At 46.8% G+C, this 23,967-nt stretch overlaps 1 protein-coding gene across 1 annotated transcript in view; it reads left to right on the top strand.

Annotated features, from left to right (window-relative positions):
* The window catches only part of LOC311326455 (F-actin-uncapping protein LRRC16A-like), a 70,645-nt gene that overhangs the window by 11,773 nt on the left and 34,905 nt on the right, over nt 1–23,967 (top strand). The window contains exons 4-19 of the mRNA XM_084459346.1: nt 958–1,017; nt 1,108–1,229; nt 2,651–2,751; nt 3,331–3,401; nt 3,672–3,745; nt 8,479–8,554; nt 9,006–9,094; nt 10,117–10,211; nt 10,576–10,662; nt 11,500–11,603; nt 12,008–12,085; nt 12,172–12,248; nt 12,376–12,480; nt 13,051–13,120; nt 15,615–15,696; nt 15,790–15,889. Of these exons, the coding sequence (XP_084315472.1) occupies nt 958–1,017; nt 1,108–1,229; nt 2,651–2,751; nt 3,331–3,401; nt 3,672–3,745; nt 8,479–8,554; nt 9,006–9,094; nt 10,117–10,211; nt 10,576–10,662; nt 11,500–11,603; nt 12,008–12,085; nt 12,172–12,248; nt 12,376–12,480; nt 13,051–13,120; nt 15,615–15,696; nt 15,790–15,889 (1,391 nt within the window). The remainder of the gene's footprint in view (nt 1–957; nt 1,018–1,107; nt 1,230–2,650; nt 2,752–3,330; nt 3,402–3,671; nt 3,746–8,478; nt 8,555–9,005; nt 9,095–10,116; nt 10,212–10,575; nt 10,663–11,499; nt 11,604–12,007; nt 12,086–12,171; nt 12,249–12,375; nt 12,481–13,050; nt 13,121–15,614; nt 15,697–15,789; nt 15,890–23,967) is intronic.

The following is a 23,967-nucleotide window of genomic DNA, read 5'->3' as shown; positions in this document are numbered from 1 at the left end:
GTGTGTGCGTGTGTGTGTGTTTGGGCCCTCTGCAGTATCTGCCATTGTCGATGTCAGCAGAGTGGAGAAGTGTAGAGTGTGTGTGTGTGCGTGTGTGTGTGCGTGTGTGTGTGTACACTGTGGTCTTCTGTCAGACAGAGAGACATGTGTCTGAGGGTAACTCTGCCCTGTGGGGGAGAGAGGGAGACAATGGAGGGATTCAACAGCTGGAGAGAGAGGAGGAGGGGGAGGAGGAGGAGGTGGGGCTCACCCTGGCCTCTGGATATAGGAAGATTAGTTTGACCTTCCCTCCCTCCCTCCCTCCCTCCCTCCCTCCCTCTTTTCCCACTCTCTGTTGTCCTACCAGCTGTGTGTGTCTGTGTGCTTGTGTTTGTGTGTGTTTGTTTTTGTGTGTGTGTGTTTGTGTGTGTGTGTTTGTGTGTGTATGTGTCTGTTTCAGTGAGGGAGAGAAAAAGGGAAACTGATTCTTTGAGAGAGAGAGAGAGAGAGAGAGAGGGAGGGAGGAAGGTTATTTTTGTGTCTATGTCAATATTTGACAATGGCGATAGTTTCATTTCTCAGCAGCCAAATTCCACAGGCCTGTAAACCAGCCCTGAGTCAGTCTGTAAATCTACTGTAAATCTGTCCTGAGTCAGTCTGTAAATCTACTGTAAGTCTGCCCTGAGTCAGTCTGTAAATCTACTGTAAGTCTGCCCTGAGTCAGTCTGTAAATCTGTCCTGAGTCAGTCTGTAAATCTACTGTAAATCTGTCCTGAGTCAGTCTGTAAATCTACTGTAAGTCTGTCCTGAGTCAGTCTGTAAATCTACTGTAAATCTGTCCTGAGTCAGTCTGTAAATCTACTGTAAGTCTGCCCTGAGTCAGTCTGTAAATCTACTGTAAATCTGTCCTGAGTCAGTCTGTAAATCTACTGTAAGTCTGTCCTGAGTCAGTCTCTCTGTGTCGCCATATGGTTTCAGGTGGAACAGTCCTTTAACTACCTGGACATCCAGGGGGTCACCAGCTCCCGACCCACCCAGGTAAACCAGCCCTGAGAAACCTCAACCTCATTATTTCACCTGAACCCCTCCTCTCCATTGACCTGCCATTGTGTGTGCTGCCCCCTGCAGGTTGTGCTGGAGTCCGACCGCGGCCATTGGTGCCTGAGGCTGGAGGGGGCGGGGCAGGTGGACGAGGTGCTGGGGATCATAGGCAGCTGTCTGCTCAGGGTCTGCCCAGGCCTGTCCCCAGGGTAGGGCTACCTCACTCTCTACTGAGCTCTACTGTCCCTCTACTGTGCTCTACTGTTCCTGTTCCTCTACTGTACTCTACTGTTCCTGTCCCTCTACTGTGCTCTACTGTTCCTGTCCCTCTACTGTACTCTACTGTTCCTGTCCCTCTACTGTGCTCTACTGTTCCTGCTCTCTACTGTGCTCTACTGTTCCTGTCTCTCTACTGTGCTCTACTGTTCCTGCTCTCTACTGTGCTCTACTGTTCCTGTCTCTCTACTGTGCTCTACTGTCCCTCATGTCCCTCTACTGTACTCTACTGTTCCTGTCCCTCTACTGTGCTCTACTGTTCCTGTCTCTCTACTGTGCTCTACTGTTCCTGTCTCTCTACTGTGCTCTACTGTCCCTCATGTCCCTCTACTGTGCTCTACTGTCCCTCTACTGTTCCTGGTCTCTACTGTGCTCTACTGTCCCTCTACTGTACTCTACTGTTCCTGTCCCTCTACTGTGCTCTACTGTTCCTGTCCCTCTACTGTGCTCTACTGGGTCTCTACTGTACTCTACTGTTCCTGTCCCTCTACTGTACTCTACTGTTCCTGTCCCTCTACTGTACTCTACTGTCCCTCATGTCCCTCTACTGTGCTCTACTGTCCCTCATGTCCCTCTACTGTGCTCTACTGTCCCTCTACTGTGCTCTACTGTCCCTCATGTCCCTCTACTGTACTCTACTGTTCCTGTCCCTCTACTGTGCTCTACTGTTCCTGCCCCTCTACTGTGCTCTACTGTTCCTGTCCCTCTACTGTGCTCTACTGTCCCTCTACTGTGCTCTACTGTCCCTCATGTCCCTCTACTGTACTCTACTGTTCCTGTCCCTCTACTGTGCTCTACTGTTCCTGTCCCTCTACTGTGCTCTACTGTTCCTGTCCCTCTACTGTGCTCTACTGTCCCTCTACTGTGCTCTACTGTTCCTGTCCCTCTACTGTGCTCTACTGTTCCTCATGTCTCTCTACTGTGCTCTACTGTTCCTGTCCCTCTACTGTGCTCTACTGTTCCTGTCCCTCTACTGTGCTCTACTGTCCCTCATGTCCCTCTACTGTGCTCTACTGTTCCTGTCCCTCTACTGTGCTCTACTGTCCCTCATGTCCCTCTACTGTGCTCTACTGTCCCTCATGTCCCTCTACTGTGCTCTACTGTCCCTCATGTCCCTCTACTGTACTCTACTGTTCCTGTTCCTCTACTGTGCTCTACTGTTCCTGTTCCTCTACTGTGCTCTACTGTTCCTGTGTCTCTACTGTGCTCTACTGTCCCTGTCCCTCTACTCAGTCACTCATCTGGCCGTGTGCATAAATTCAGTGTATATAACTGTGTTTTATCACGTGGTGTGTGTGTGTGTGTGTGTATGTGTGTGTGTGTGTGTGTGTGTGTGTGTGTGTGTGTGTGTAAGGAAGGTGATGAAGAAGCTGAGTGTGAAGCCTCCAGAGAGATTGGCGGCGCTCCAGGCTGCATGGGAGGAGCAGGGCGGAGCCTTGGACCTGGGGCCGTGCGGTAACTCCTCCCCCCTGACCAGCAGACCAGAATAACTCCTCCCCCTGACCAGCAGACCAGAATAACTCCTCCCCCTGACCAGCAGACCAGAATAACTCCTCCCCCTGACCAGCAGACCAGAATAACTCCTCCCCCCTGACCAGCAGACCAGAATAACTCCTCCCCCCTGACCAGCAGACCAGAATAACTCCTCCCCCTGACCAGCAGACCAGAATAACTCCTCCCCCTGACCAGCAGACCAGAACCTTCCATTCAGAGACACACTCATTACAGAAACACACACTCACAACAGAAATACACTCACTACAGAAATACACTCACAACAGAAACACACACTCACAACAGAAACACACACTCACAGCAGAGATGCAACACAGACACTGAATAAAGCTCATCTCTCTCCACCTCTCTCCCTCCTCCTGCCTTTCTTTCTCTCCCCCTGTCTCTCTCATCCCTCCCCCTTCCCACCTACCCCCCTCTCCCCCTTCTCTCTCTCTCTCTCTCTCCCTCTCTCTCTCCATCTCTCTCTCTCCCCCCCTTTTCCCTCTCTCTCTCTCTCCCTCTCCCTCTCCCTCTCAGGCGGTTTCTCCCACATGTACTGGTGTCTGTGTGACCAGATGGGTCTTCCCTACAGAGAAGAGGTCCAGTGGGTCAGTATCCCACAGTTAAAAAAACAACAACAACGTTGGAATGTTCTTGTTCACCCTCCTGAATAGTCGCCATTTTGCTCACGGCAACAGTTTGTGTTGCTGTCCCCCGAGCCACACACTGTACAGCAGAGATCACAGGGATCTGGGAACATCGGTGCATCTCTGCTTGGGTTAACTCTCACTCTGTCGTTAGGATTCAGCTCTGCGGGTTAGTGAGGTGTGTGTGTGTGTGTGTGTGTGTGTGTGTGTGTGTGTGTGATGCCTGTGCAGGACGTGGATACCATCTACCTGACCCAGGACACCAGGGAACTCAACCTGCATGATTTCATGCACCTGGAGCACAGGTAGATCATATATACAGTATATATATATCAATGATTATATATACAGATGTGGGAAGTTAGAAATGTCACATGCTGCAGCATTACACCTTCGCGGTATTTGGCAGGGAAGTCCCGTTGGAAATCTCGTGGGATTTCAGACGGGTGTTATTTCGTTTTAGTGATGCACCACCGCCAGGTGGCGTCTTTGAGTAGATTTAGCAGGCTGGGCTCAGTGTTTTTCTCCTTTAGTCTACGAATGAAGCATCAGTAAATTTCACATTCTTAACTATATACTGGCCTCTACATACCCGACCCCTAATTGCTTTCTATCATAGAAACAATTACAACTTATCTGTTGAATGTCTGTTGTCTTAGAATTTCTTTCTACTTTGTAACACTCAGTTCAGGAACAGTCCTTCTCATACTGCTTCCTGAAGTAAACAAAGTTTTGTTATCGGCCTCTCAAGCAAGGTTATAATAGTTTTGCTTTTTTCATTAGTTTTTATTTTTATATCGTTTTAACTTTTTGTTTTAAATTTCAGTTTAGTTTTGATTAGTTTTAAAAAACAGCAGGTTTAAAGCAGGTTTGCTAGTTTAGTTTTTATTTTTTGAAAATGCTTAGTTTTAGTTTAGTTTTTATTAGTTTCAGTATTAGTTTTAGTTTTTTTTTCTTCTGCGCCGCTACCCTCGTGAGACCATCCTGATCTCACAAGCTCATGTTGTTTCACTCTGTGTGAAACAAACCATCTGGAGCACGTCAGGTTACTTCTGTGCAGGGACACAGCTAAAAAAATGGAGGATAGATTTCATATCCACCCAAAATACTAGGCATATGTATGAAATGAAAAAGACTAAAACTAAGGACATTTTCTCAATAATTTGTTTATTTTAGTTAGTTTTGTAAACACACAATACAGTTTTAGTTAGTTATCTTTTTTTTGGAAAGTCTAGTTTTTATTTTTATTTCAGTTAACTAAAATGTTTTTTCACACCTAGTTTTCGTTTTTTAGTTAGTTTTCGTTAACTATAATAACCTTGCTCTCAAGTTCATTCGTCTTCGTCTTGACTCGAACCTTGCGGACCATTCCATGCTCATCCTCGACAGTCTTGACGATCCTTCCCATCAGCCAGGAACCCCTGGGTGCTGATTCGTCGACGATCAAGACTACATCTCCTGGGATGAAGTTCCGTGATGGATTGTTCCACTTCTGTCTTTTCTGGAGTTTGGGCAGATACTCCTTGATCCAGCACTTCCAGAATAGATCACTCATATACTGGACTTGCCTCCATCTTCTACGTGCGTAAAAATCATCTCTCTGTAAGAGTCCCGGTGGCAAGGAGGGTCTAGTCTTAAGCAGCAGCAAGTGCTGTGGGGTGAGAGCTTCCAGATCATTCATATCATTTGAAGGCATGGTAATGGGCCTACTGTTCAGAATGGCCTCACATTCACAGAAGAACGTTTGAAGGCCTTCCTCATCCAAGCTTTGTTCTGTCAACGTAGCACCCATGGTTTTCCTGATGGAGCGGATGATTCTCTCCCACACCCCTCCATGGTGGGACCCGGAAGATGGATTGAAAATCCATTTGATGTCACGTTGGAGCAAGCTGTTCTCTATTTGTGGAGTATTCCACTCCTTTATAGCCTTTCTGAGCTCCGACAAAGTTGGTCCCATTATCGGATCGTATTTCCTTAACTTGACCCCTTCTTGCAATGAATCAACGCAGAGCACGACTTGCAAGGCAGGTAAATATGGCACCATACCTTTTCACAGATGATCTTCCACGTTTTACGTCCAAACAGATCCACTCCAGTTCTGGTGAAGGGTGGTTCATCCGGCACGACTCCGCCATCATGTGTGTGCCTGATGCACCATGTTGCCATGTTGACAGGAAGTACACCGAGACAGTATTTTCCTGATCGCTGAGGGAGCGTCAATAATCCAGTATCTTTGACGTACGTGAGACAAGACATGATTACGTCCACTGGGTCCCAGCCGCTCATGTGCATCCCGGAGAATCAGATCAGCTACAAGATGGTCTTTAGGCAGGATCATCGGGTGCTTGGCTTCGGCTGGCATGGCTGTTCGACTCAGCCTCCCTCCAACGCGAAGAATTCCCTATTGAAGAAGCGGATTCAGTCTGAAGATTCGACTACTTTTCTTGACGGGCTCCTTTCTCTGAAGAGCAGATATTTCTTCTCGAAACTTACTTTGCTGACAGTGGCTGATGATATCCAGTTCAGCTTGTCGCAGATCGTCCACGGTAAGGTAAGTCTGTTTGAGATTATTTTTGTAGCTCAACATTTCCTTGTTCACTTGTTGTTGATCCTTGAATACTCCATTCATTTCCTTTCTTTTCTTTGACAGGTTTACCAGGGTTCCTTTGACTCAAGTGAGCCATGCCGCCGCCTTCTTTAGTTGTATCCATGAAGAGAAGTATTCGATTAGTAGTTGAATCGCATCAGTGCTTTCTTCTACTGTCGTAGCATTAACGAGTATGCCTTTCTTGACCTCAGGATCTGCTGCTGTAAGCTCTTCTAGTTGATCACACTTGTCTGGCCATTCCTTTTCTGGCTTGCTGAGGAAGACAGGTCCTGAGATCCAGACTTTGTTCTGCATGAAGACGCTCACCTTTTGCCCCCTGGAAGTGTAATCAGCTGGATTCAACTGAGTGTTGATGTAGCTCCATTGCTGCACTCTTGATGCTTGTAGGATTGTGGCGACAAACACATCTGTGGTCAGCTCCGTTAGCCATCTTACTCGTCCTGATGCCATGTTCCTTATGAGAACACTCAGTTAGCCTACTGTATTAAACTTCTACTTGTCGTGACACATGAGTTAACAGATATAGACCCGGCGACAGTTACAGAGATAGATACTATAGATAGATAGGCTTTGTTCGTAATAATTAAATTATTACCAGACAGAGAACAAGGAGTTTGAGAACAAGGTAGGCTCATCTAATGTGCGAGATGAGCTACAGCAATGGGTCAATGAATAGCCTAGTATTACTGCGCCCTCTATGGGCAGGCGAGCGGAGGTGCGGAATGCCGTAAAGCGCCTGTTAGAATACCGCGGGTCAAGTTACATTCTTATGTTCTCACATCTGTATATACAGTAGGACCCCACTTATCCGAACCCAACGGGACCGAAGGTCGTTCGTATCTCTGAAGTCCGGATGACTGAAACATATGTTAAAATGCACCAAATTCAATAAGTGGTATACTTGTTTCATATAGACTCATAATAGACCAATAAATACCCTTAATTACTTGTGAAAATGCATCAAAATTGAAATAGCCAACTAAACTCATACAGCCTAGCCTATAATAGACCTACAGTAGCCTTGAATAAAATAAACGAATTTCCACTTGAGTGCGTGCTTTGATCAAATACAGTACTTTATTCTCAAATGAGGCCCACGCTGCATCGATAGGCTACTGTATTCGCAGAACAAAATGGTATAGCCTTAAAACAACCCAACATTAGAACAATTAGAGCAAATTATAATAAATAAATAAATGAAATGACAGACAAGTTGTCATGTCTTAGGCTATTGTAGCCTAAAAGAAAGTCTCTAAAACAACTGATGTAGGCTAACGTGGCCTAGGCAGCAGTCTATTATTTAACAAATACAGTAGGCCTAGTAGGCTAATCTTCATGCTTACAACACGTCTGTGTTCCTGAAGTCCATTAACTGGGAACGAAAAAAGACTCGATACTCCTCTGCTTCAGGTTGCTGACGCACTTTCTGGCTACCAAGGAATGCAACTCTCGCGCAGCAGACTCGTTTGCGTTTTGCGCTCGACATTAAAGTAACAAAGAAATTAAACGTGACAGTAGGCTACAGCCTACAGGCAACATGTAGGTCTACATACAGTTCTGTTTTTATTCACAGTAGGATACAGTACTGTCATGAAAATCCCACCAGTAACCAGATAGCAGGCTCAAAAAAAAAAAAAAAAACGTTTTTTAAGCCTGTCCGGTAGACCGGGAGGTTCGGATCTCTGAAGTTCGGATGAGTGGGGTCCTACTGTATTTAACCAAGAAGTCAACATTGAGGTTTAAACCTCTTTTACAAGTGAGACCTGGCCTAGAGGGGATCAAATAGAAAGTTACAACAAGCAAGTTACTACAAGTCACAGACAAGTCACAACACAGTCACAGCACATACAACAAACAAACAAACAGCAAGTAACAACAAGCAAACAATAAGTAACAGACAAAACAAATTGCAATATTCATAATCACTACACAAAAACCAACGTACTACATAGGCAAAAGACAACAATTAAGCAGACAAATGTATTATTTAAAACAAGTACAACTAGTTGTAATAACTTCCTTTAATCCAAACTTTAAATAATTTAAGGAAATAAGAGTCAAGTTTGAGAGTAGCTTGACAGATCAGGATCTGTGTAGCCTGACACTCAGACTGAACCGCCATTTTGTTTCTCGTCATTATTCAGTCTGAACTGGCTGCCATCACAGCCGTTTCCCCAGATGGGCGTTGTCCTCAGCGATTAGTTCATTCCCTAGCCAATCACGTTGCGCAGTTTAATTTCATCATTGCATTCAGAGGACTCTGATTGTCCTGGTTGGAATTCCAAATGAGAAATCGCTCTCTGGACAAGAGCCTTTCCAGAACCTAAGTCGCATTTCGGAAAGTTTGTGATTCAGGGGCTGGAGCCAGGCTAGGATCTGTATCATTCCAGTTTGTTTGTCAAGTAAACAAGCTGTTGTTCTCTCCCTCAGAGACCTGGTGGCCATCATCGCTGTCCTGGAGTTCAACCAGTGGTTCACCAAGCTCTCCACCAAGGACTACAAACTGGTGTGCTTGCACAGCTGTGTGTGTGTGTGTGTGTGTGTGTGTGTGTGTGTGTGTGTGTGTGTGTGTGTGTGTGTGTGTGTGTGTGTGTGTGTGTGTGTGTGTGTGTGTGTGTGTGTGTGTGTGTGTGTGTGTGTGTGTGTGTGTGTGTGTGTATACATGTGTGCGCGCGTGTGTGTGTATACAGTACGTGTGTTTGCGCTGTCCGGAGCATAGAGAGGGCATGACTTATCTGTTTGTTAGTTAATGTGTATAAGTTAGTTACCAGTGTAAAATAGTAGAGTTTATACAGTACCATATGGGTGTCTGTACAGCTTGTGAAAGTGCGTTTGTGTGTGTGTGTGTGTTGGTTTATCTGGGGGTGTTCAGTGTGCACCAGTGTTTACACTAGGCTGAGTGTCGACACACACACACAGTCCTGACACACTCCACTAACATGTGGTTGTTCCTGCAGTCTGCAGACGTGTGTGAGCAGATCCTGAGGGTGGTCGCCCGGTCAGCACGCCTCCAGGACCTGGTCCTAGAGAACGCCGGGCTCAGGAGGTGACTAGGACCACACACACACACACACACACACACACACACACTGTGTGTCCTGATACTGGGGAGGGGGTGTTTTAGTGGACAGGTTCATACCGTACAGAAGCCTTAGACTTATATTCTCCATGTAGAAGAAAAAGCTATTATAGTCCTGACTAATTTATAGTGGTTCACCCCGATCGACCATGCGCACTGTACGTTTATATCTGCTGCTGGTCCTGTATCTCTGGGAAGCTCTGAAAGTCTCAGGATTTAACTTCATGTCCGAGTTCATATCTGTTGTTGGTATCAATCGGTTTTGCCGATTAATTGGTTCTGCTGATAATCGGCCCCGATAGGACATTTTTAAAACTCTGGTTATCGGCTGAACTGAGCTCTGATAGGGGCTGATGCTGCTCAGGCTCCGCCCACTGAGCTCTGATAGGGGCTGATGCTGCTCAGGCTCCGCCCACTGAGCTCTGATAGGGGCTGATGCTGCTCAGGCTCCGCCCACTGAGCTCTGATAGGGGCTGATGCTGCTCAGGCTCCGCCCACTGAGCTCTGATAGGGGCTGATGCTGCTCAGGCTCCGCCCACTGTAAACAGACCATATTCAAACGATGTGCTGTTGGCCTGATCCACCAAATCACACATTTTTAATATACTTTTTATTTACTAAAAAAGCTATTAGCTAAATGTAATTAACTAGCAAGGATCTGGACCACAGCCAGAGGCTTTAACACTTGAGGCCAGAAACATGACAGGTAGGCCTGGTCCCTCTGAGTTTTCATTACTCTTTGCTTTTTAACCTAAGTTGAGTTTGATGATCTATATTTATTTATTTAGGTCAAGCTAACAATACTGGAACGATCAGTGAAATGATGGGCTCTATGTTTTACGTTCATGGTAGACAGACCACATATAGGGCTACATGTCCAAAATAGCACACTACCCCTTTAACTTCATATCTGTTGTTGGTATCTATAACTTCATATCTGTTGTTGGTATCTATAACTTCATATCTGCTGCCTGTTGGTGTGTTTACAGTGACTTTGCACAGAAGCTGGCCAGCGCTCTGTCTCACAACCCTGTCTGCACACTGGCCACCCTCAACCTGGCCAACAACTCACTGGAGGACAAGGGTACAACACACACCTGTACTATACACATGCACACGAACAATCCCACTGACACACACACACCTGTACTATACACATGCACACGAACAATCACACTGACACACACACACCTGTACTATACACATGCACACGAACAATCACACTGACACACACACACCTGTACTATACACATGCACACGAACAATCACACTGACACACACACACCTGTACTATACACATGCACACGAACAATCACACTGACACACACACACCTGTACTATACACATGCACACGAACAATCACACTGACACACACACACTGCTCTTCAACACTTCCATGTTGAGGTAGCAGAAGGGTTGCTGATTGCTGTTATTGTGTTTCTCTCCAGGGGTGTCGGCTCTGGGCGCTCAGCTGGTCAAGCTGCCCCTGGGGCTGAAGCACCTCAACCTCTCCAGGAACTCCATCTCACCCAAAGGTAACGTCTAGAACTCCTGTCTCACACCAACAAATAACATCTATCTGCCCCAGAGCTGACCTGTGGGCTGGGCTTACCTTTCATGTTGGACAACTGAAAATAAGCAACAACGTGCTCAACTCACAACAGTCTTTAACCCTTTTAACCCTGTAAGTACAGTGCCAACATTCCTAATATTAATTGGAATATTGGCACTTAATCAATTCATGTTCCCTATATTACTAGAAAGCACAGTTTCTCAGCTTTCAGGAAGTGTTGGAATGTTGGATTTATATTTTGTTAGTGTTAGTATTTTGTATGTAAGATATTTTTAAAGATTTTGTAGATATTTTTAACATTTTGCCGGTGACGCGGTCGTATTCACTGGGTTAGCAGTCTTTAGACGCCCGGCGTGCTTCATCCTGAACGTACTGTAGTAGATCATAAAAAAGAGAATAGGCAGCACTCCTCAGTTCATTAGTGTACTTTATTTGTCACACGGACGCTTCGGGCCGTGTCCTTCCTCAGCGTGTATAATGGCCAGAAACATGGCAGGTAAAGTAAGCCTAGTCTCTTTTTCATGTGTTCAATAACTGAAACAAACAACTGAAACCTTGCCTATGTCACTTCCTCTAAACCCTGTGATTTCACCTCCTGTGAACTGTGTGTGTGTGTGTGTGTGTGTGTGTGTGTGTGTGTGTGTGTGTGTGTGTGTGTGTGTGCGTGTGTGCGTGCGTGCGTGCGTGCGTGCGTGCGTGCGTGCGTGCGCTGTGTGCGTGCTGTGTGTGTGTGTGCGCGTGCGTGCGTGCGTGTGCGCGCGCGTGCGTGTGTGTGTGTGTGCTGTGTGTGTGTGTCCAGGTGTCAACAGTCTTGCCCAGGCCCTGTGTGCCAACCCTGCAGTTCCCACCACCCTCACCCACCTGGACCTGTCTGGCAACTCTCTCAGAGGGGACGACCTCACGGTATCTCTCTCACACACACACACACACACACACACACACCCCTACTCTCTTGTAGGGGTTTCACTTACTAGTCGACTATCAAACCACTAGTCAACCCTATGCATTGCTGGTCAACAAGTCATTTAATAAAAATTTAAAAAAAGTTTATAGGTTTTTTTTGCAGTTGGAGTGGCTGTGGGTAGTTTATCTTTCTCGTTTCATTGTTTTTTTAATTATAAAAATAGAAATTTGTTTATTGACCATTGTTATTGGGTGACAAAAATGATTGTGGTGAAGCCACGATTAATCGACTAGTCTACTATTTTTGGGAAAGTAGTTGGTGACTACTACTAAAATGCAGCAGTCATGGATGCTCCACCCACCCTCTTAAATGTGTCTCTCACCGCTGACTCCTCTCCCCCCAGAACCTGTACAGTTTCCTGGGCCAGTCTAACTGCCTGGTGACCCTTGACCTCTCCAGCAGCGACTGCTCCCTGGACCAGGTGAGAGACTGGACCTGGTCTGAGGCCGAGGCCTGGGGGAAATGTTGACGCACAGGACCTCAACTCGTTATGTTTCTCCGCTGCAGATTTGTGCCTCCCTTCTGAAAGGTTCCCTCCGGCACCTGTCCGTCCTCAACATGTCCAAGTGCGTCTTCTCCCACAGGTCAGTCACAGGCTGTTGTATTGTGGGTAATAAATCCCATAAAAATAATAATTAACTTGTTGAGAGACACATGACGTGTTCAGGAAGGTGTGACGCGTCTGCCCCCCCCCCCCCCCCCCTCCTCCAGGAGGAGTAAAGACGTCCCCCCTTCCTTCAAGCAGTTTTTCGGCACCGCTCTCTCCCTGAGCAGCGTCAGCCTATCAGGGACCAGACTACCGCTGGAGGCGCTCAAGTGAGTTGCTGCTGTCTCTGCCTGCATTCTAGCCCACAACTTAAGGGTGCAGTGTGTAATCTTTGGCAGCATCTAGTGGTGAGGTTGCAGATTGCAATCAACTGAATACAATTAACAGACTTGGCAGAAATAGAATATAATAATTGTTATGTATGTTTTAACTGGTGTATAATCCCATGAAAATAAAAATGTTTGTGTTCTCATTACCTTAGAATGAGCCCTTTATATCTTCATAGGGAGCGGGTCCTTTCATGAAGCATGCACCATGTAATTGTATTCAGTTGGTTGCATTCTGTAATCTTACCACTCACTAGATGCCGCTAATTACATTTAAATTTACAATTATATTACAAACTACACACTGCACCTTTAACTCTATAACCGTAGTTTCTGTTTTAAACTCTGTTCTAAGCTGTCCTCAGTCAACACCTCTATGTGCTCAGAAACTCAGCTCATCTGGTCTACAACATAACCGCTGCTACTTTCTAGAACATTGTACTACTATGCTACTGCCGTCTCAGCCTAGAACCGGAGGGCCTCATATCAAAGCAGCACCTGTCCTCTTCTCAGGGCTCTGCTGCTGGGCTTGGGCTGCAACCCCAACCTGAGTGAGGTCTCTCTGGACCTCAGCTGCTGTGAGGTAAGGGACTGGTGCACCCACCTCTACCCACCTCCACCCAACTAAGGCATGTCTTACATAACAGCTTCCACTCTTCTGAGAAGCCTTTCTACAAGATTTTGGATTGTGTCTGTGGGAATTTTTGTCCATTCATCCAGAAGAGCATTTGTGAGGTCAGACACTGATGTTGGACGAGAGGGCCTAGCTTGCAATCTCCGTTCTAATTCATCCCAAAGGTTTTCGATGTGGTTGAGATCAGGGCTCTGTGCGGGCCAGTCAAGTTCTTCCACACTAACCCGACCCAACCATGACTTTATGGACCTTGGTTTGTGGACTGGGGCACAGTCATGCTGGAACAGAAAAGGGCCTTCCCCAAACTGTTGTACCAAAGAAAGTAAGAGTCTGCACACTGTAGCTCCCATTTAGATTATTTTATGGACAAAAAATAAATGTGACGTTTCGAGCGACAACGCTCTTCCTCAGGCAAACTTTCTTTGGTACATATGCTTTTTTAGTCCAGCACCTGCCTTATTAATTGTTTTGGGATGTGCGCGACCCACTTCTGATTTGGTTCCCCAAACTGTTCCCACAAAGTTGGAAGCATAGAATTGTCCAAAATGTGTTGGTAAGCTGAAGCATTAACATTTCCCTTCACTGGAACTAAGGGGCCTAGGCCAACCCCAGACCATTATCCCTCCTCCACCAAACTTTACAGTTGGCACAATACAGTCAGGCAGGTAACGTTCTCCTGGCATTCGCCAAGCCCAGACTCGTCCATCAGACCGCCAGATAGAGAAGCGTGATTCATCACTACACAGAACACGTCTCCACTGCTCCACTGATAGCCTGCTTTACACCACTCCATCCCACGCTTGGCATTGTGCTTGGTGATGCAAGGCTTGCATGCAGCTGCTCGGCCATGGAAGCCCATGTCATTAAGCTCCCGGGTCACAGTTTTTGTGCTGCTGTTAATCCAGAGAGGTTTGGAACGGTGCGGTTATTGAGTCAGCAGAGCGTTGGTGATTTTGACTCATTATGCACCTCAGCACTTGGTGACCCTGCTCTGTGACTTTACCTGATCTGCCACTTAGTGGCTGAGTTGCTGTGGTTCCTAAACGCTTTCACTTTGCAATAATACCACTTACTGACTTGTTGCAACGGTGGCATCATATTACAGTACCACACTGGACATAGGCGATTTTACCCTCTGAGAGTAGGGGGGGGCAACATTTTGACGTGAGAAAAAAAAACCAGTTCTGCCATCCCGTCCCATCTATTTACAAAGAATGCCAGTTGTGAACAGTATGCTAATAAGAAATCCCTATGACAATTCAATATGTACAACGCATCAAACCTCATCTAGACACCACGAGCATGTCAATATGACTTTATGACCGAGCACTAGGCCATACCCAAAATCACAACATCAAACTGAAACTGCGCACGTAGAGCAGTGAGTGTAGGCTATCACACACACAGGCAGTCCTGCAGCCTACAAAATAGGCTATGCCATGTCGGTAGCACAACAGTAACTAAATTAAGCATAGCTTCGATAGCCTCTGGAGCACTTCTGCATTCGATTGCACCTGCTGCGATGTCATTTCGAGTGGTAGCTTCTTCATTAGCATTGCCAGTTTTATTTTTTTTTTATGAAGAAGTGGTCAATTGTTTTTAGAACTCTTTTCGCCATTGTGAGCAGGTTGGCTTGTTGTAGCTTGTTGAGCACTGAGCAGTACAGTCAGATCTCATTTTTTTGTGGTAACGGATCAAACCGGAAATAGTTTAGGTCGACGGACGAGTTGTGCCATTGGTGGATTATGAATATATATATTTTTAAAGGTAGCCTAGTTTAAGTAATAAATACACGTTTAAAATGAATGACGACCTAACACAAAGTGGTACAAACCACAATTATGTATTTATTAATTGTGTTAATTAGTAAAAAAAAGAAAAAAAAGAAAAGAAGATTTGTTTTTATTTATTTTTTAAACATTTTTTAAAGAATTTGAGCAGAGTTGGGCTGGCCAATCGGGGGGCACTTGCCCCCCCTATAAAACCGCCCATGACGCTGGAATTCAGTGAGCTCTTTAGAACGACCCATACTTTCACAGTTTGTAGAGGCAGAGTGATTGACTAGGTGCTTGATTTTATACACCTGTGGCATTGGGACTGAATGAAACACCTGAATTAAATGATTAAGAGGTGCGTCCCAATACTTTTGTCCATATAGTGTCTATAGCGCTTTTATCCAAAGTGCTTTACAATGGCCTCTCATTCACCCATTCACACACCAATGGCGGCAGGATTGGTGCTCATTGGGAGCAATTGGGGGTTCAGCGTCTTGCTCACGGACACTTGGACGCTGCTGGGAGGAGCTGGACTCAGACCGGACCGAACCTTCCGATTCCCAGACGGCTGCTCTTCCTTCAGAGCTACTGCACCCGGCAGGTAACTCCAGCGCCATACCAGCTTTGGGTTTATATATTTGATGGTTCTATTCTTCCTCTGTTCTCAGCTGCGTTCTGGAGGTTCTCAGATCCTGGAGGGCTGCATAGCAGAGATCCCCAACATCTCCAGTCTGGACATCTCCGACAACGGTGAGAGAACACACTTGTAGCCACGCTTATTATGGAGTGTCATTAATGTGTGAGTGACCTTAATGACTGGGTGTTGCCGTCTGCGGACGCCAGGTCTGGACATGGACCTTATCACTCTGCTGGTGTGGCTGGCTAAGAACCGCTCCATAAGACACCTCTCACTGGGGAAGAACTTCTACAACATCAAGTCCAAGTAGGTGTCCACCTGCCCATGGACCGTGCACAGTCACTTAATCAATCAATTATTCATCAAATAACAAGCAACCAATTAACACATTGAGCTCAATTAAACAGTCAACCAATCAACGACACGTTGACAGTTTAACTAATCAACCATCGAATCAATCGATCATATTCATCAAATTGTATCCCATGTAACTGTATGTTTGTAACTGCATATCTGTAACTGTGTGTACAGTATCTAATGGTGTATGTCTTTAACAATGTGTGTCTGTAACGGTGTGTGTGTCCAACTGTCTGTAACGGTGTGTATGTAACTCTGTCTGTAACGGTGTGTGTGTCTAACTCTGTCTGTAACAGTGTGTGTGTCTGTAACCGTTACGTCCCCTACTAAGATGTTATAAACGTGTAATAACTAGGGGGGAGAGGGGAACGCAACAGCCTGTGTCTAGACCCACCGGGCCGATGAAACCAGACAGTAATATGGGATGAGTGCTGTACAGAACCAGGCAGGGAAACCAAAAGGTACCGTTTGTCACAAAAAAAGGATTTATTACCACCCACAGAACAAATGACAATGAACAGAAACACCACAAGACGACAAAACCACAAAGGGGGAATAAATGAATTAACAGAGGGCAGGAGATAAGGGACCTAGGGAGAAGGACTGTGAACGGTGCCACTAAGAAGCACAGCCCTACCTTCCCTACACCTCTACCCTATAGACCCTAACAATATCTAAACTGAAAACAGAACTAGAGGCCCTAACTAGCTATCTAAGCCTAAACCAGAACCTTACCTACCTGCTACAAAAAGACGTGGCAGCCGCTCACTCTTACCTAGTGTGTTTAACAGAGGGTTACCTACGTGGTGAAAAATGTATACCCCAGGGTATCTTACCTAAAGCCCTTCTCCCAGGAGCGGAAGAACACAAGGGGAGATAACAAATACACAGTAAACCCAAACAACTAGAACTAAGGTAGGTAGGTTGACAAACAGAAGTAAACAAACAGTAGGCTATAAGAAAACTAAGGTCAATCAACATGTCACAAGATCACATACAACATACCCCTCTGTCTCCCTCTCACAAACAGGGAACACAGACACACATATATAGGGGGAAAGCCGCCTGCTGATTGGGCAGGAGATGATTGGGGGAGTTGATTGCTGATGACAGCCAGGTGGTAGCAGTGGCAGTCAGGAGGATGGCAGGAGACAATGATTGACAGGACGAATGACAAGGGAGGGAGCACACAGCATGGACAGACTGGGGGAGACAAATATGAACAGTAACAAAGCACAAGACAGACAACCACACAATCCGTAACACCCCCACCCTTAAAGAACAAACCTGTGGGTTTGTGACAACGCTTTCAAGAAAAATCTCAATGAATTCAAAGTATGACCTTGTTTGGCCACAGCAAAAAAAACAACAAAGGCCCTGGCAAAATGCCCGGTCATATGTGCTATACTAACAAAAAAACTGCTTCAAAAACGAAGCACCAAAAATAATGAGCCTACATTACCTCATGGACTCATTTTAGCAGTGGACCCGAGAGTGGGCATCAGCCACGACATTCTCGGACCCCTTTTTGTGGCGCACCACCAATGGAACACCCTGAACCAGTAATGCCCACCGCATGAGGCGCTGGTTATGGTTATACACGCGGTTTAAGAATACCAACGGGTTATGGTCTGTGAAAACTTCAATCTGATATGGGCTGGACCCAAGGTACACCTCAAAGTACTGTAAAGCTAACAATAATGCCAACGTCTCCTGCTCGATGGTTGAGTATCTGGATTGGGCTTTGGGGAATTTACGTGAGAAATAGCAGACGGGATGATCAACTCCGTCTGCGTCTTCCTGTATGAGTACAGCGCCAGCACCTACAGCACTCGCATCCACCTCCAGCTTAAATGCTTTGTTGAAATCTGATTTGGTGCGAGGAAGGGGACCCACACAATCGACAATGACCCGCTCGAACGGCTCCCCCATCACAGGAATTGGATAGAGAGGAGCTGGAGAGAGAACCTGGTTAGGCTTACCTACGACCTGGCAGGTATGACATGTTTTGCAATGTGCATCTACATCCTGTTTCAAGGCCGACCAAAAGAAATGCCTCAAAATATGGTCATATGTTTTTGTGACTCCTAAATGACCGGACCAGGGTTGTCATGCGCTAAAGCCAATACTTGTGCGCGAAACGGCTTCGGGAGAACAATTTGCTGCACAGAACTCCAACTGCTGTCGGTTCCCTTCTTAGGCATCCATTTGCGTACAAGGAGTCCATCCTCTACCATGTAAACTACAGTCTGCTTAGCAGCTTGCTCTGAGCTCACAACAGACAAAAAACAGTTAGCTAAACTAGCATCCTGCTTCTGAGCATTTCTCAACGTATCACTGGTAACAGGAAGCAATAAATCACTGGGTTCTGATTGTATATGCTTGTCTGGGCCTCGTTCTTTAACAAGACGGGGGGGTGACACATCATCATCTGCACTGAATAAGGGACCAAACACTGTGTCCTCTAAGTCACATACCTCTTCGCCCACCCTCCGGGCCTGGGCACGGGTGACCACACAGGCTGGAAACACAGCAGGGAATACCTTTCCCAAACTGTCAAGAGAAACCGGCTTGTCGGGAGGAGCAAACACTTCCAGCACAGGTAACACCAACCCACCGGCGATATCATTACCCATGATTAACGTGACTCCTTTCACAGGGAGAGAGGATTGTAGAGCAACTTTAAAGTGACCACTGACCAGTTTGGAGCGCAAGCAAACGTGGTGTAAAGGCACTGGCCCATGTCCCATTTCTATCCCTTGTAACAGTACGCTGTACCCACATGAGGACGCATCTGACCAGGGCAACACATCCGCTAAAATTACAGACTGCGCAGCACCTGTGTCGCGCAGTATACGAATGGGCACCACTTCAGAGCTGTCGTTCAATGACACCGAACCAGTGAATATGAAGGGTGCATAGCTCGGATCAGGTGACTCAGAGCGCACTGTGGTGTCTTGAGTCCCAACAGCAGGCATGGTCCTCTAGCCCTAAAAATCGAGTCGCCTACTCTCCGAGTCTCCTGGGGCGTTGAAGGGAAATGATACAGGGCTACAAATGGTTAGGGTTAAACACCCACTCCTTTAATAATGGCAAACCGATACGGCAGTCCTACAACATAGCCAAAACGCTCAGACCTGAGAACACGTTCTCCTCCCCGCCTAACAGGTGTGTACCCCGAATTCAAGTCCCAAGGGGGGCTCTCTACTGTAGGAACTAACATCTCCAGAAGGGGGATAAGTGTGGATGTAACTCTATCCAAAATAATAAAATACAAACTCACAAAATAATAAAAATACCAATGTAGTAAATAATCAATGATAGACAACACTACCAAATAATGAAATACAATAATGATATAGGGTTACAGTCTTCCCCGGCTACCAAAAGAAACTCGTTTCAGGAACCATCAGTTCTAGAGAGTTGTACTCAAAGTCACAGAGAAAATAAATAAATACACAAGACTGAAACAAGGTAATGATCCGGTAGTGCAGTACGCAGGAAACAGACATATAACATAACTCTAATAGACGACAAACACCATCACCTCCTAAACCCCATTAAAAGGAGCAAAAGTGAATGAAGAAAACAACCATCATGAAAATACAGAAAAGGCATGTATGGGAAAGATAACAGACCCGTAATGTGGAGGACATATGAACAGTCCATACAGTTATCACCCATTAAGTAACAAAATCCCTGAACCTGGAGGGTGTCCTCACCACACGACCACCCCGGGTAGCTCTAGGCAGCACAGGGGCAGGGGGGGGCACCTCAGCACAATCAGAAAATCCCGGGGACAGAGAGGGGCAAGGACCGGGATTAGAGATAGGCTCCGGCAAAGGCTGAGGTTGGGCAGCTAGGTGTGGATGAGCAATCCCGTGGGCAGGAGTAGGCTGTCTCCCAGTCCTGGTAGGCACGTAGGGGGGTGTAGGAGGGCAACAGGGCAAGGCTCCTGATAATGCAGTGAAGGGAAGCTAGGGGCTCTAGCGCTATTACAATCAACCTGCGCCAGTGACTGGGGAGAGTCGGCAGGTAACTCAGATAGTGAGCCTTTGTAGGTCTTCAGGCGATTGTGGTGAACAACCCACTTTCGTGACTGAGCCCTGCTTGGGTCTGTGATCTCATAGGTCACACCTGGACTATCGTCCTTGTACATCTTCCTCAGAATCTTAAATGGTTCTTTCCATCTGGGGGCAAGCTTGTTCTGTCTTTGAGCTGGATCATCCAGGAGCACTAGATCACCTTCCTTGTGTGGATGAAACACCATCTTTTTGTCATACTGGTGCTTCTGGTACAGTTTAGATGCAGTGGACTGTGCAGCAGCTTCCGTGAAAGCATGAGACAGACGCGTGCTCAGGTCACTAGCATAAGCTGCCGGCGTGCCTGGTGTAGAGCATGTTATAGCAGGACCACAGTTCAGGAGGATGTCTACTGGTCAGTGGGGCTCTCTCCCATGAGCCAGGAAGAAGGGCGAGAACCCGGTACTGGAGTGGATACTGGAGTTGTAGGCTAGTTCCACTTGAGGCAGGTATTTGTCCCATTAACCACCACTCTACATGTGCTTCGCAAGTTGGTCCTTCAAGGTTCTGTTCAGTCTTTCGACCATGCCATCCGATTGTGCGTGATATGGCGAAGTGCGCGTCTTTTCGATGCCAAGTAAGGTGCACAGGTGTTTGATCAAGTCAGACTCGAACTGTCTACCCTGGTCTGTATGGATGGACTCAGGAATGCCGTGTTGCCGGATGTAATGTTCAAAGATGCGCTGTGCGACCGTGGTGGCTCGCTGATCAGGTAGAGGGTAGAAATTGACAAAGCGGGTGAAATAGTCCATGACCACTAAAACATACCTATTCCCTTGTGAGGTAACAGGTAACTCTGTCATGTCGGCTGCAATCTTCTGGAATGGTCTGACTGAGTGAATGGACAGCAATGGAGCTCGTTCCTGAGGATTCAGAGAACTGTGTGACTGACATGGTGAGCATTCTGCACAGAATTTGTGAATGTCACAGGACATGAAAGGCCAATAACAGATTTGCCTAGCTCTAAGCAAAGTGCGCTCTGCACATAAATGGCCACTAAACTGTTCTCCATGCAGACTCTTCAGAGCTGTGGGAATGAGAGCGTCAGGCAGGACTACTTGGTAAGTATGTGCGGAGTGAGCCGACTGTTTAACTCTACGACACAATATACCATTCACAATGGACAACTTGGGGAAATCATGCCAGAGTTTCTTTAAAGTTGCAGGAGACCGTTTGAGTTTTCCAAGAGGAGGCCTGTTGCCTTCCTCTTTCCATGACCTGACTGTACCCAGACAGAAATCAGCCTGTTTTTGGGCCTCAAGTTCCACTAGATTAATGGACAATGTGGGGCTGGTATCTGAGACTGAGGTGCTCTCAATGCCTTGCCTTTGAACAGGAGGGGGCGCTGTTGCTGGCGGAGCTGAACTGGCCCTGACACACTGCACTGCTTCCATGCGTTGCTCAGGAGAGCTGGGTCGTCTAGACATGGAATCTGCATTTTCATGTTGCTTGCCCTCCCGGTGAACGATCATGAAGTCAAAGAAATCCAGTTCAAGTATCTCCAGCGTGTTCTTCTACCGGTTGGATCATTGTCAACAGAGGCCTTCTTCAGACTCAGCAGAGGCTTATGGTCAGTGATGATGCTGAAGGAGGTTCCACTCAGAAAATGTTTGAAGTGTCGCACTGACCATACCACAGCCCACAACTCACGGTCGTAGGTGGACCATTTTCTCTCTGAGGGGGTGAGAGTGTGACTGGCGTATGCTATGACACGTTCCTTCTTGTCCTGAATCTGGGCAAGCACTGAGCCGATGCAGTCTTGTGAGGCATCTGTGTATAACAGGAACGGCTGCGTGAAAACCGGATGAGCCACGATAGGAGGATTGGTGAGGGCGTGCTTCAGTGACTGGAAAGCATCCTCGCATTCCATGGACCATTTGAAAACTGCACCCTGTGTGTGAGAGCATGGAGGGGAGAGGCAATAGCAGAGAAGTTCCTAATGAACCTCCTATAGTAGGAGCACAAACCTACAAAGGCTCTCACTTCAGTGGTAGTCCTGGGAACTGGCCAGTTCCGGACCTTGTCCAGATTCTTCACGTCGGGCTGAAGACCTTGGCGAGATATCACATGACCTAGGAAAGACACCTGGCTGTGAGCGATGTGACATAGTAGGTTTAAGCTTAAGACCCGCAGAACGGAAAGGGCTGAAAACCTCCTCAAGGCTCTTGACATGTTCAGTGAAAGTCCGGTAAACACTAGCACATCATCGAGGTAGATCAGACACTCTTTCCAATGGAGACCACGGAGCACCAACTCCATAAGCCGCTGGAAAGCAGGTGGGGCATTTGTCAACCTCATCGGCATCACAGTGAACTGGTATAAGGCACTACCGGTACTGAATGCGGTTTTCTCCCTGTCTTGTGGATCAAGCTCAACCTGCCAATATCCACATGATAAATCCATTGTACTGAACCAACATGCACCCAACAAGCTATCCAATGCCTCTGCTGGGTGTGGCAAGGGGTACGAATCCTTGACAGTGACTGCATTCAGTTTCCTAAAGTCCACGCAAAATCTGTAACTGTTGTCCTTTTTAACTAAAATGACAGGGGATGACCATGGGCTACAACTTTCTTCAATGAGGTCTTGAGAAAGGAGCTGTTCAACTTGCCTGTCTAGTTCAGCTTGCATGCGGGGCGATGTTTGGTAAGCACGTTGTTTGATAGGCTGAGCATCTCCTGTACGAATGCTATGCTTGAGTACATCAGTATGGCCATAATCCTGGTCATGGGTACTGAACACATCAGAATACTGCCAAATCAGAGTTTCTAACTGTTGTCGTTGTTCAGTGTCCAGTGCTGACTGATTTAAATCCACCTTAGGTAGTGACTGAGGCTCCCTCTGTGTCTGCACTTGAGCTACTGTAGGCTCCACCATAGAGAACTCCTCACCTTTCTGACTGACTAACGAATGAACCTCTCCTAGCCTAGTGTGACATGGCACATGACAATCAGCATTTGTGGGATTCATGACACGAATATAAACTAGACCTTTCTTTACAGGGGTCACTGTGCGTGCTACAAGAAGACCAGGCACAGTTTGGGTTTCAGGCTCTAGGAGACCAGTGTAGTTGCATGTGAGCTCTGGGTCACCCACAGGGGACTGAACTTTGGCCACAATGTTCATCAGTGACATGGCAGGGACATGAATGGGTGCTAATGTCACAGCGCTACATTTCAGTGGGGCAGTGTGCTGTAAACTTAACAGGGGGACAGTCCAGTTCCAAAGTTTCAGATGCTTCTCTCTTAGGTCGATTACAGCATGATGTTTGTGGAGAAAATCCCAAACTAGGATAAATGACTGAGTAGCATTCCTAACTACATGGACATCATGGCTAAAGACTTCCTCCCCAAGTCTAATGGTAATGGTAAGCATACCAAGAGTGTCAAGATATTCACCAGTGACTGACTTTGCTAGGAGGTAAGACTTTTGAATGGGCTTGTTCATGAGGGAAGGGATTGACATTCTTAATGTTTCACTTATCAATGAAATTCCTGAGCCAGTGTCTAGGAAAGCATGGACTGCAGTATTCTCAATGACAGCAAATACAAAGGATACAGGAGTGTCAGTAGTTACCAGTTCAGTATGTCGTTTGGGCCTGTTCTCAGAAGCAGCAGACACTTGGCCCTCAGTACCTGCTACCAGTCGTTTCCCTCCTCATCGTGGAAGCTGACGTGATGAGGCGGCCACTCTCATGAAGAACCAGCGCTGTGTGATCTGCTGGATGCAGGCATGCTGGTGTGACGGGGTGCCTCTCGATGATCTGGATGACGGTAGGAAGGGCTGTCATAGCGTCGGTGGTCCGGACTCTGGCGTCGGTAGTGATCCCGGTTGGTGAGTAGTACCCCTCCGGACGACGAGCAGATGATGACGGTGAGGGTGAGTAGTGCCGTCCTCGGTAGTCAGGTGAGTGATTGCGGCCGGAGGAAGCAGCATGAGATGAGG

This window comes from Borostomias antarcticus (genome assembly GCF_949987555.1).
Source record: "Borostomias antarcticus genome assembly, chromosome: 27".
Lineage (NCBI taxonomy): Eukaryota > Metazoa > Chordata > Actinopteri > Stomiiformes > Stomiidae > Borostomias > Borostomias antarcticus.
The sequence above is the reverse complement of the archived record's forward strand: the minus strand, read 5'-3'. Positions and strand labels throughout refer to the sequence as shown.